Raw genomic sequence first — 13,842 nt, forward strand, 5'->3', positions numbered from 1 at the left:
TCTTTTCACTTTGATGATGAGAAAAACAAGGCCTAAAGAATTGTGTGGAATAGTAGAAAGAGACAGGCTGGGGCAGTCCGCAGGCTGGCGATTCCTGGTGAGGTGAGGATGGCCATATTCCACGGCCCAGAAACTTTATTTCTAGGAATGGGGCTTGGAGAAATCCTTGAATAGTTCTATTTATGAGTCAGTGTGTAAGTTTACAAGTGAATGTGTCCTACTTTCAGTAGGATGATGGACAAAAACCTTTGGCTTACCAATACCATGGAATACAATAGAGTAATTAGAATAAATAATACAGATCTGTATGTGTCAGCATGGATAAATCAGGGGACATAAAACTAAGTGGGAAAAGCTAGTTGCAGAGGATAACTAGAGTGTGACATTGTGTGTATAAAAGTTAAAAGACAGCAAACAGTAGTGCAGTATGTATTGTTTATGGACACCTACAAAGGCAGGAAAGGTACAGAGAAAAAAAACAAAGTACCAAGAACAATAAACAAAAACATACCTGTCTTAGGGCAGTGGTTGCTCTGGGGCAGGGAAGGAAGTTCATCTGAAATAAATATGGCAAAGGGTAACATATTTTATCTCTGATTATTACCTAGGTGTCTGTTATATTGTTTTCTCTGTGTGTGAAATTATATATATATATATGTACTTTTTTTTAATAAAGAAGCTTAAAATAAAGCAAGCTTTGGAATCAAGTAGACTTTGGTTCAAAAGCTGCCACCCATTTACTCAAATTCCTTTCTCTCACTGATCTTCAGTTTCCTCATCTACAAAATGGGATAATCATTACTTCTTTGATGTTCTCATAAGGGCTGGATGAGATGATATTTGTAAAGTGCCTAGTATAACCTCTAACTTCTTATAGGTCCTCAATAAATAGTGCTTTTTATAATAAATGAGTAATCCAAGGCCACAGGTCTAGTCTTTGGCAGCTGTAGAATTCGAACTCAGATGTCCTGACCCCAAGTCCAGAGCTGCTTCCACTGGTGAGAGTTGTGTGAAGAGGATGCTGTTAGTGGAGGAGCGGGGTCACAGTACCACAGCCCTAGCGACCCACGGCAGCATCACCAGGACAGAAGTTGCCGCTGCATTACCTCCTCCTTACCTCTGCAGCCCATCTGGGAACAATCTTTTTTTTTTTTTTTTTTTTTTTGAGATGAAGTCTCACTCTGTAGCCCAAGCTAGAGTGCAGTGGTGACATCTCGGCTCACTGCAACCTCTGCCTCCTGGGTTCAAGCGATTCTCCTGCCTCACCCTCCCGAGTAGCTGGAATTACAGGTGCACACCACTGCATCTGGCTAATTTTTTGTATTTTTTAGTAGAGATGGTGTTTCACCATGTTGGCCAGGCTGGTCTTGAACTCTGGACCACAGGTAATCCGCCCACCTCGGCCTCCCAAAGTGCTAGGATTACAGGCGTGAGCCACCTTGACCAGCCTGAACGGTCAATCTTTAAAACCTGGCAATCAAAGCCAAACCCAGAAGTGAGAAAGTCTTCACAGTTTTATTGACAATGGCATCGAGAGTATTAAGAAGAAACATTGGAATTGAGAGGAGAGAAATAGAAACTTTTTTTTTTTTTAAGCTGCTCTGTCCGGCAGCTTAGGCCAGTTTAGGTTTATGGTAATTAAAAACCCAAAAATCTCAAGGGCTTCCAACAACAAATGTGTCTTTCTTGCCCATCTCCAGTGTGGGACACAGGCTGTTCAGGTCCTCTCCAGCTGGAGCCAGAGTGGAAGGAGCAGCCCCTGTCTGGGCCCCTGGAGGACTCAGCAGAGGTCGGGGTGGGGAGCTCCACCTCTGAAGCTGTCAGAGCTTCTGCCTCAGCCCAGGAACATGCAATTGAAGTCATATTTCTGTGAACAATGCATGTGTATTGGTTACTAGAAATTTCTCAGTATCTGGCCATTGAGGGGAAGTTTCGGAAAATGAAAAATTCGTCTGAGTCAGTGGAGAGGCCACTTGATGCAGGGCCTCGAACTCAGTTCTTGAGCTGCCTCTGGACGTTGAAGTATTTCGCTACTGGAGAAAAAGCTATTTTGCGATCATGTTTTTAAGCACGAGTTTGGTTCGATGATGATCCTGTTTTGACTTTTACTTTCCCCTCTTTTGTTGACAGTGTCATCAGCAAGGTGGTCCCTGCCCCCGAGGCCAAGCCGGCGCCCTCGCAGAACAGGCCGAAGACCCCACCGCCGGCCCCTGCGCCCGCCCCCAGCCCCATGCTCGTGAGCCCTGCGCCCGTGCCGCTGCCGCTGCTTGCCCAGGCCACCGCGGGCCCTGCCCTGCTGCCCTCCCCGGGTCCAGCCGCCTCCGGGGCCAGTGCCAAAGCCCCCGTGCGCAGCGTGGTGACTGAGACGGTCAGCACCTACGTGGTGCGTACCTGCTGCCCGCGCGGTTAGCATGGAGACGTTTTCAGATCAAGACAAGTGTGTGCTCTGAATCACTATCGAATTTCAGAGGCATTTCTCTTCAAAATTTTATGATTTACTTAATTATTTTTGAGACAGGGTCTCCCTATGTTGCTCAGGCTGGAGTACAGTGGCCGCAATCATAGCTCACCGCAACCTCAAACTCCTGGGCCCACGCGATCCTCCTGCCTTAGCTTCTCAAAGTGGTGGGGTTACAGGCCTGAGCCACTGCCCCTGGCCAGACACATTTCTTTTTCTTTTTTTTGAGACAGAGTTTCACTCTTATTGCCCAACCTGGAATGCAATGGTGAGATCGCAGCTCACTGCAACCTCCAGCTCCCAGGTTCAGGCGATTCTCCTGCCTCAGCCTCCTGAGTAGCTGGGATTACAGGCACATGCCACCACACCTGGCCAATTTTTGTATTTTTAGTAGAAACAGGGTTTCACCACGTTGGCCAGGCTGGTCTCAAACTCTTGACCTGAGGTGATCCACCCGCCTCGGCCTCCCAAAGTGCTGGGATTACAGGCGTGAGCCACCGTGCCTGGCTTCTTTTTTTTTTTGAAAGGGGATTTCACTCTGTCACCCAGGCTAGAGTGCAGTGGTACTATCTTGGCTTACTGCAGCCCTTGCCTCCCAGGCTCAAGCTATCCTCCCACCTCTTGAGTAGCTGGGATCACAGGCAGTCGCCACCACTCTCGATTAATTTTTTGTATTTTTGGTGGAGACAGGGTTTCACTATGTTGCCCAGGCTGGTCTTGAGCTCCTGAGCTCCAGCAATCCACCCATTTCTGCCTCCCAAAGTGCTGAGAGTACAGGCATGAACCACCATGCCCAGCCAAGATGCATTTCTTCATTGCAATTTTTCACTGCATTTTCAAGCTTTTGGCTGAAAAGTTATATCACAGTGTTCACATAGTCAGCCTCCATAAATCATATCAAAGCTTGTTTTTATATTGTTTTGGGATGTGACTATATACATATATACAGTAATATCAATCTGTAAATGTAGAGATGCACAGTGGTACTGAAATCTCACATTGAATTTCTTGATCAAGCAATTCAGTTATTCACTTAATAGTATAATTTATAGAATGTACACTGATATTATGAACCAGGTGGTGTTTCTGAATAATAGCACGAATTATATTTTATTAGCTATGATCCAGAATATGCCAGGGCTTGCATATTAAATGGAAATGAACTTTGAGACCACAGAACTCCTGAGTATCCAAGCATGATTTCAAATTGTGAAACCAGCTGGACGCAGTGGCTCACGCCTGTAATCCCAGCACTTTGGGAGGCTGAGGCGGATGGATCACTTGAGGTCAGGAGTTCGAGACCAGCCTGCCCAACATGGTGAAACCCCGTCTCTACTAAAAATACAAACAAAATTAGCTGGGCATGGTGGCACATGCCTGTAATCCCAGCCACTCGGGAGGCTCAGGCACGAGAATTGCTTGAACCCGGGAGGCAGAGCTTGCAGTGAGCCAAGATCGTACCACTGCTCTCTAGCCTGGGGGACAAGAGTGAAACTCTGTCTCGAAAAAAAAAAAAATTGTAAATCCCACCATGTCGAATGAGTCCACATTGTTCTGGGACTGTTTTTTAGTTTCTTTCCTCTTACTTAATAGAATTAGGTCTTATTCAAACCCTGAATACAGTCTGGCAGTAAAGTATTTATACAGATTATGTTCTTTGGATACTATATAATTAAACACACAAACACACAACGAAATATTTAAGGTGTGTGGAGCCATTGCCATTGCTGTGACTACCAAATCCGCAGACTGTGATGCATTAGCCTACTGGTGGCCCTGACCTTGTAACTAGCTAGGTACTAATATGATTGGAAAGTGGCTGGGTAGGACTCGTGGTATTTGTTGTTACAAACTGTACAATGTTACATTTCTTTTTTTTATGTTTTCTTTTTTTCTTTTGAGGTAGTCTCACTCTTGTCCATACTGGAATGCAGTGGCACAATACCACTCACGGTAGCCTCGACCTCCTGGGCCCCAGTGATCCCCTCACCTCAGCCTCCCGAGTAGCTGGGACCACAGGCGTCTGCCACCACAACTGGCTGTTTCTTGGCTGTTTTTGTTTGTTTGTTTATTTTTGTTTTTTGTGGAAGATGATGTCTCCCTATGTTGCCCAGGCTGGTCTCAAACTCCTGGGCTCAAGCAGTCCTTCCACCTTGGCCTCCCAAAGTGCTGGGATTACAGGCATGAGCCACCATGCCTGGCCTATTATTAAATTTCCTTAAAGGAGTTTTGGAAGGAACTTCTAAAACTATGATCATCAAATTGGTCCATTCGGGGACCAATCATTGTAGGTGTTTAATTGAGGCAACATCACCCCCAAATGGGTTGATCAGGAAAGATTTTGTACTTAACCTCCTTGACCTTCGTGTCTTCATCTGTTATTAAGGAGTTTGTGATAAACTTGGTAATCTCTGTGGCATGTTCTAGCTCTAAAAGTTCTGGTTTTCCAGTAGATCTTTGAGCTAACTCACTTCCTGGAGATGAGTCCAATTGGAATAGACAATGTAGATGGAAAGCTTTCTGGCTGTGCATGGTGTCTCACGCCTATAATCCCAGCACTTTGGGAGGCCAAGGCAGCCATATCACATGAGCCCAGGAGTTGAGACCAGTCTGGGTAACATAGTGAGACCCCATCTCTGCAGAAAGTACAAAAATTGGCTGGGCGTGGTGACATGTGCCTGTAGTCTCAACTACTCAGGAGGCTGAGCTGGGAAGATCACCTGAACCTACCGAGGTCAAGGCTACAGTGAGCCATGATCACACCACTGCACTCCAGCCTGGGCGACAGAGTGAAACCCTGTCTTAAAAATAAAAATGAAAATTTAAAAAAAGCTTTCTGCCTCATGAAGAGAGATGCTTTGTGGTCAGAGGGCAAAATGTGTGATTTAGATGACATACAAAGGCTAGAGAGCAAAAAGGCAAATTTTGTCACTGCCTAATGGTGTGATGTTGGAAATGCCACCTAAATTCCCTTAGCTCCGATTTCCCCATTCATAAGCTACCCAGAGGTTGTTTTACAATGATTAAATGAAATGAGATGTTTAGAAGAATTTAGTAAGCTGTGAAGTATTTGGTATTAGTTACTGTGGATGCTGTGGTGAAGTTCTTGTGCAGCACACAGAGTCATGGCCTTCTGACTTCAAGCAAGGTCAGCCAGCAGCAGGACTGGCCACACATGGGAGCTTCAGGGCATAGGATATTCCACCAGCCTTGGCCTCTAGACAGCGGGTACGGGTGACTGCTGGTTCTCACCCCTTGTTACTTTTTCTCCTGTAATTACAGATGGTCAGAGATGTAGTTGCCTACAGGTTTCTTTGGGAAGTTTTCCTGTCAGTGTAGTTTGCCTTTGTAGAGTTGCCTTAAAGGAAGCCCATCACTACAGTGAAACATATATGGACCCTCAATGCACCTGTCACACGCAAAGAAAGCCTTTTTAAAAGCATATGTAGTCAGTGTGGTATTTGAAAGTCTAGGAAGCACTATCCCTTACAAAATAAACCGGATGCAATAATGTGCTCTGTTATTGTAAACACTTTGGAAATTACCTTTTTCTTATTGCTAGTGTTGAATGCCCATCAGTGAATTACTTCTTCCAGGTTGGCTCTGTTCATGTGAAATTTGAGGAAGTGGTTAATAGGATGTTCCCTCTTTAGAACTGCTAAGTTAAATAAAGTCAACTCTAGAGTACACAATATTTGTAGCAAAATAATGTTGAACCTTGTAGCCCTGTGGCCTCCCTATCCCCTTATTTCATTTGCCCTTTAGTTGATTGTACTTTACTAAAAATGTCATAAGGGGAATGGAAAGTTACTTAGTAACAACTCTTTTATACCCTTGATCTTATCAGCTCGTTCAGGAGAAGGGCTTGGCTAATAAGTAATAAGGTGGTGCATGCACATTTGGCTGTCTATATTAATTCCATGCCTATGAATGCGATTGAGAAAACCACATATAAAGTGGAGCTCTATAGCTTTCAAAAAATCAGTTGTTACCACCTTTATAAAGACCCAAATCATTAAGAATTTATGTAGTTATAGTTTTTTTTTATGAAAGGGGTTACAGGTCATATTGTTCACAGAGATGATCATAAAATGCTTTTTATGACTTACAAAAGAAAGCTTAGAGCTTAGAATATTCATTAGAAATGCCTTATCATTGAACACTTAGCGTTTTTCTGTTTCATGATTCTAAAACAGTGATGGCGCTGATCATGGCATTAATGAATTGCTGATCTACTATATTTTTTATTTTAATATGCCTGTTTATTCGATTAACAGTATAAAGTAATCATTCTGATCTGGCCTCTTTTTGTTTTTTTTTCCCATTCCCTCCATTTTTGCCGCTTCCACTTTGCAAACATCAGATCCGAGATGAGTGGGGCAATCAGATCTGGATCTGCCCTGGGTGTAACAAGCCTGATGATGGGAGTCCCATGATTGGCTGTGACGACTGCGATGACTGGTACCACTGGTGAGTGCCCAGGGCGCCCTGCCGGCCACACTCATCAGGCAGCATCAACCGCTCCTGAGACGAAGCATCCACTGAGTAGATTCCTGCCTTTGGACTGACCCAGGGCTGTCCTAGGGACAGTACATGGAGTCAAATCACTGAGCCTGCGAAATGCAATTAACTGCAAAACCCAAGAGTCTTTAGACTATTGTTATTTACCCTAAATTCTGAATATTCTGCTTAGCTTATCTATCCTTCTTATTAAAAATAATAATACTAAAAGGAGATCCAGGGGCTTCCCTGGCCTTCCTTTCCAGTAATGTCCTGTAGGAGCTGTAGCACTGGCCAGGACCACGAAGAGGCAGCCCCTTTGTAAGGATGGTACAAACTGCAGAACTAAAGACTGCTTATCTGTTTTTTAGACCTCTTCAATGGTTCCTAAAAACTGAAAAGCTCAACCAAAATTTATGCAGATAATCTTCCCGTGTTATCTTTAAAATGTCAGATACAAAAAGATAGCAACCTGTTCAGTTATGATGTACAGTATCTGTGAGATAAAGACAAAGCCGTGGCTCAGAAGACTTCTCCTGTCCCTGGCTGAGAGGGTGAATGAACTAATGAATGTCTGCAGGGGGCCTGTAAAGGGAGCGTCTGTAATATCATAGTCCGCATGCCCAACAATAGTGCTGCACACAAGTTAGTGCTGCTTGACTTTGATTTCGGGTAAACATGTCATAGACTTTAAAAAATTACTTTAAAACGTAGAAGGGAGAAGAATAGATGTCTGTATAAAAGTTGCTTATCTGAGCTTGTTTTCATGTGCAGGCCCTGTGTTGGAATCATGACTGCACCCCCAGAAGAGATGCAGTGGTTCTGCCCCAAGTGTGCGAACAAGAAGAAGGACAAAAAGCACAAGAAGAGGAAGCATCGAGCCCACTGACGGCTCCCGAGGGGCTGGACCAAGCGGGGTCGGCCTGGGCTTCTTCCCTGGCGCCTCTGGAAGGGAGCTGGTGCATTCTGCCATCACGTCCACCCCCAGATACCTGTGGATAAAGCACCCAGGAGGACTGAGGCTGGAACACACCGCGCACCTGGATTGTTCACCCCCCGAGCCGCGTTGGCCTGTGGCTCCACGGCAGTGCGACAGAAGGAAACTCGAGCAGAGGCGTGGCCTGGGGGCTGCCCCTCCTCCACTTCTCTAATACCAGTGACAAGTATTATTAATAAAGAGCGTACATCTTCCCTTTTGATTTCCTTTATTCTCTCCAGGGCCTTTTCATTGAGGCATTAGATGAGAAGATAACGTACGAACTGCCTCCACTGTGATTTAAGGATGATGGAGTCTGTACACAGTTTTCAGCCCCTTTCCCTCTCTAGTGAGATCACAGAATAACAGAAAAGGAAACTCCAGTGGGAGTGCCGGTAAATATTTTTGTGATAAGAATATATGAAGCTTCCCTCCTTCCCCCGTTTTTAGTACTAACATGTAAAATGTTCAGGCTTTTGTGAAATACCTTATATTTTTTAAGAAAAAGGTTTCTATCATGTCCTGTTTGCTTTTGTGCAAATTATTTTTGTTTAATGTATTTTATATCTTCGTTGCATTCTAATTTTGCCCTTCTTTAAACTGCTGGAGTCTCTTCTCACTGCTTGTACATTTCATCAACTTGTATAAAAACTCTCCAGACTAAAAGATTGCCCCTAATGTAAATAATAAATATTTATGAAGTAGTTATTTTTTAAATTTTTATCGTGTTTAATTCTGGCTTTCTCTGAAATCCACTGTGATTTCAGCCAGGTCTGTAATGACGCTGGACAGAAACAAAGAAGGCTAGAGAAAAAGCCATCATTCAAAGAAATTTCCCTTGAGCTCAACCTGTGCAGTGCCCGAAAATATCGTGGGGGAAAAGGGCCCGAGCAGTTGGAAGGAAAACAAGGCAATTTAAATTTAGAGTTTATGATTTGAAGTTGTTTTGTTTGTTGTCTATTTTGTTTTTGTAAATTTCTTTGACAGACTTTTACTAAAAGGACATGTAGTTTCCATGAAAGTAAAAAAAAAACAAAAAACAACCCACATATACTGTAGCATTTTGTCTTTATATTGTTTTATTTCTACAAATCTGTTCATTAATATTGTGCTTTAAGGCTGAAATGAAGTATATTATGAATTTTTTTAAGAAAACATCAAATTTCAGGGTATCACAAAACTTTATTATATTATTATACTGCCCACTATTTATTATATGTTATAGATGTCTGAGAGGTAAACCAAATATTTTATTTTTAATGTTAAAAAACATCAAATTTAACTTTATTAGCATATTTTAGCAACTTTGGGATAAATATGGACTTTTACTTGATTTGGAAATAATCCCAGCATAGGCCCATGTGCTGGATCTCTTGGATGCTAGAATATGGGCTTTGAACCTAATACAAATATATTACTAGAAAATGCGATTTTTTTAAATGCCAAGTAAATTGATATTAGTGTATGAATTAGTCATATTTTAAAACATTATGTGGTTAGAGAAATGCGGTTTCCTGCCATGAATGTTAAGTTACAAATCAGTGGAAATGGAGTCGACCTCTTTGGAGTGCAGGGTATCATTGCCCTCCTTGTTCAAGAGGCCAGAATTTTTCTATCCCTGCAAAGAAACAAAGCATCTATGTTGAGATATGTGTTTTTTTGTTTTATTAATTTGAGATCATTCTAAATACTTTATACAATATTTTCACATGCACAAAAATGCGCGTTAGTGGTTTTTGGAGAGGGGTGAGGGGAGGGGGAAGTGCAAAATAAAGATTATTGGCTATTTCATAGTTTGCTTTTCCATTTTCTTTATTTAGGATTTAGTTCCTTGAGGCATGGTCCGTGATCTGAAGTTGCCACGTTTAAGTGAGCAGGTCGCACTACTGAAATCAGAATGGAGGTGCCTATATATCACTTTCCCCCCAATCTTACTGTCTGAGAGACTTCAGCCCATGCTACATTTAAGGAATTTCAATCAGTTTGTTGTCCCTTGCTATTTCATGGTTGCTTTCCTAAATCCAGTTCATGATTTTATAAATGGTCTTTGCAATAATAAAACCAAAGAATCATTTTCAGGGGGCTGGAGAGCTCGAGGGATTAGTAATGGAATACAGAGCCTTTCACCTCTAGGTCAGTGAGTCGGATCCAGTCCAGGTCACTAGAGACCAAAAGTTGTCACCATCTTATGACTGTTCAGTGGCCTGTGTGAAATGAACTGGTGGTCTCAGTCTCTACTGGGTGGCTGGCTGTGACACCAACCAAAGGAAGTTCAAGAAACTGCAAAAAGAAATGTGGATTAGAAAATAAAGCATCCACGTTACAAAGAAAAAGTTAGACAGTTGGGCGTAGTCATTCTCCAGAAAGTAATACTGAAGAAAAAAGAGCAACTTACAAATACCACAGACAAACGGAGATTAATTTACTTTCCTTAATGAAGTCAAGCAAAACCAGAAAAGAAAAGCCTATATTGGGGGAGAGGGGAGAGGGTTAAGTGGGGAGGATGATTTGATCAGAAGAAAAAGTTTAGGGACCCAAACATTAGGAAAAAATGGGTTTTGACTTTTGAGGGAGAAGGAAATCCCAACAGCAGCAATTTGAGGAACTACTGTAGCAGAATTAGACACAAAGGAATGGAAAGTATTTCCCTTTAGAGGGTTTGCAGTTTTCCAGTTGGAAGCAAAATCCTGACCAGTTTTAATTTAGCCCAGCACTATCATTTGAATAGCATCAATACTTTATAAACAGAAGTAATAGGGGCGGGATGGGGGATTGTCCTGACTAGTGATGTTATTGAGGGAGATGGTATTTGAGAAACAGACCCTCACCTCATGAAACCGAGACGCTCTTCTGGTGTGATAATCTGCCGTCAGAGCCAGATGGAACTGGCAGAGCTTAATTTCTGTGGCTGACAAGGTGTTTCTCTTCCAAAGGTGTCTACAGTGAGGCACAGTGAGGATCTTTATCCCCTGACTGATATGTGGTTCCAAATGTCCTGGAGAAAACCAGAGGCTATCAGAGTATTCTGACTTTGTCGGGCTTTTTTCAGAGATAAAATACAGTGCATTACTCTCCTGTATCACCTAAGCCGCCTTTGTTCTCCTTTCAATGGGATGATTAAACAAAGACCTACTAACCAAATTAAAGTATAAAATGAACACCGAGATACGGGAACCTTGCCACTAAGAATGCTAATGAAGAAAGTTCACTAAAGCCACGCTGGCTACGTTTTCAATACAAATAGTTTTATGGCCAATCTCTTTAGATCATAGCAGTTTTCTTTAGAAGTGTAAGTCTAAAAGTAGATGAGTTACCTTGACCAAAGAATGAAACAGATGATGTCCTGAATAATGTCTCTTTCCACAATGGTATCAGTCATTCTGTTAGGAAACTATTTCTTTGAGAATCTTGCATTCGTTGCAGCCTAAAAAGTATAAAGTAACTATTAATCCATGTGTGCAGGCCAGTAGGTGACATCGAAATGAGATATTTAGGTGGACAGCTTGTTCATTTAATCTACATATGAGTTATTAAAATGGCTACTGGTTTTTTTTTTCATTCTGGGCAACTCAGTTTTAAATTTAGTTTGAAGAACATTGTTAAATGGTTTCATTCATTTCGTCCACATTTGCTAGGCACATTTTATGGAAATGGCAATGATGTATCAGAACCAAGTTCATTTCCAGTTGTCTGGTTTCTGAGCTGCTCTAGCCCTTCCTGTGGCTCCATGATTTTGGAATCGTTCCCAAAGTATACTATGTATTAAAGTGTATTACATCCAATTCTAAGCATATTCCATATTACTCTTTTCCCATTTTTCCATACATAATCTTTCTATCCACCTTAGACTGCAACTATTTTTTAATGTTACTAGAGCTTCATGCTTTTAAATTTTACATTCATAACAAAATAAGAGCTTAGTAAATGTTTGCATTAACTATCCTAGGAATTAGCAGAGTAGACATGATATGAGAAAATATATGTAGATAGAGATATACCACAAAGTTTGTGTTGGGCCTTCAGAACAGAAGTTCATTTTAGGTACATAGCCCTAAGCAATCATTTCCTACCATATCCTTAGAACCTAGTCAGTATTTTCACCTTTTGAAGTTTCGTGGGGTTTTTTGTTTTTGTTTTTTTTGGTTTGGTCTTGTTTTTGATTAATGAAACATTCAGAATAGGACTATCTTTAAAAAAAAAAAAAAAGCCACAAACCTGAAGAATGTCATTGTTATTATCCTTAATGAGTTAACTATTGCCAAGTTAAATGGTTTGAAGAAAATGTTTGTTCTCATCTAGTTAACTCATTTAGTGCATCAGAAGTACTTGCCAGAGGAAGTTCAAACCATCCAAAAACACTATCAAGTTATATTCTGATTGTTTCTTATTATACTGTTTGGGATGTTGATTAAACTTTTTTCTGCTAGCTTTTAGAAAGTGAATATTTATTTATCTATTTATTTATGAGACAGGGTCTTACTCTGTCACCCAGGCTGGAATGCAGTGGTGTAATCACAGCTCACTGTGGCCTTGACCTCCTGAGCAGCTGGGACCAAAGGCATGTGCCACATGTCTTGCTAATTTTTCATTTTTTTGTCGAGACAGGGTTGCCCAGATTCGTGTCGAACTCCTAGGCTCAAGTGATCCTCCTGCCTCCACCCAAAGTACTGGGATTATAGGCATGAGCCACTGCACCAGGCCAAAAACTGAATTTTTTTTTTTCTTTGGAGACGGGGTCTCCCTCTATCGCCCAGGCTGGATGGAAGTCAGTGGCATGATCTCGGCTCACTGCAACCTCCGTCTCCTGGGTTCCAGTGATTCTCCTGCCTCAGCCTCCCGAGTAGCTGGGATTACAGGCACCTGCCACCACACCCAGCTAATTTTTTGTATTTTAGTAGAGATGAGGTTTCACCATGTTGTCCAGGGTGGTCTCGAACTCCTGAGCTCAGGCCATCGGCCCGCCTCAGCCTCCCAAAGTGCTGGGATTACAGGCGTGCACCACTGCGCCCAGCCAAAAAGTGAACTATTTACAGCTGATTTCTTGATAGCCAATTCTTCCATCTTTCCTTCTTTTTATTTATTTTGACATTGTTATTTACAACATTCACAAAAACAAATATTAGGCCCAAGATGTCCCACACTCAGCCATATTCATACATTTCTCTTTTTTTTTTAATTTTTTTTTTTATTTTTGAGACAGTCTCGCTCTGTCCCCCAGGCTGGAGTGCAGTGGCGTGATCTCAGCTCACTGCAAGCTCCACCTCCCGGGTTCACGTCATTCTCCTGCCTCAGCCTCCCGAGTAGCTGGGTCTACAGGCGACTGCCACCACGCCCGGCTAATTTTTTGTATTTTTAGGAGAGACGGGGTTTCACCGTGTTAGCCAGGATGGTCTCGATCTCCTGACCTCGTGATCTGCCCACCTCGGCCTCCCAAAGTGCTGGGATTACAGGCGTGAGCCACCGCGCCCGGCCCATATTCATACATTTCTCTAAAAAATGTTCATCAGTCATTGCTCTGAGCAAGAAACATTGTGCACTGTGGGGATACAGCGGTGGAGGAGACAGCATGCCCCGGGGCTGCAGAGAGCTGTCACAGGCTACGTACCCAAAGGCAGGACACACCTCAGAAGTGGGTGCAAACCAGAAGTGCATTGAAAGGCGATTGTTTCTCCCTTCAGTTTGACCAATGTTCAGCTGTAGGTCAATGAGACTAAGGAGATAGCACAAAATGTAAAGCAACATTGAACACAAGGATACATAGGATTCCGGCTGGGTGCGGTGGCTCACGCCTGTAATCCCAGCACTTTGGGAAGCTGAGGCAGGTGGATCACCTGAGGTCAGGAGTTCAAGATCAGCCTGACCAACATGATGAAACCCTATCTCTACTAAAAATACAAAAATTAGCCAG

The 13,842-nt window shown here is 42.5% G+C and overlaps 1 protein-coding gene across 2 annotated transcripts in view; it reads left to right on the forward strand.

Annotated features, from left to right (window-relative positions):
• TAF3 (TATA-box binding protein associated factor 3) overlaps positions 1–9,725 on the forward strand; it is a 204,955-nt gene extending 195,230 nt beyond the window's left edge. For both annotated transcript variants that reach the window (XM_055296475.2, XM_055296476.2), the window contains exons 5-7: positions 2,131–2,383; positions 6,822–6,928; positions 7,733–9,725. In XM_055296475.2, coding sequence (XP_055152450.1) covers positions 2,131–2,383; positions 6,822–6,928; positions 7,733–7,847 — 475 coding nt within the window. In that variant the 3' untranslated portion in view covers positions 7,848–9,725. The remainder of the gene's footprint in view (positions 1–2,130; positions 2,384–6,821; positions 6,929–7,732) is intronic.
• Positions 9,726–13,842: the final 4,117 nt, after the last annotated feature.

This window comes from Symphalangus syndactylus, chromosome 10 (genome assembly GCF_028878055.3).
Source record: "Symphalangus syndactylus isolate Jambi chromosome 10, NHGRI_mSymSyn1-v2.1_pri, whole genome shotgun sequence".
Taxonomy (NCBI): Eukaryota; Metazoa; Chordata; class Mammalia; order Primates; family Hylobatidae; genus Symphalangus; species Symphalangus syndactylus.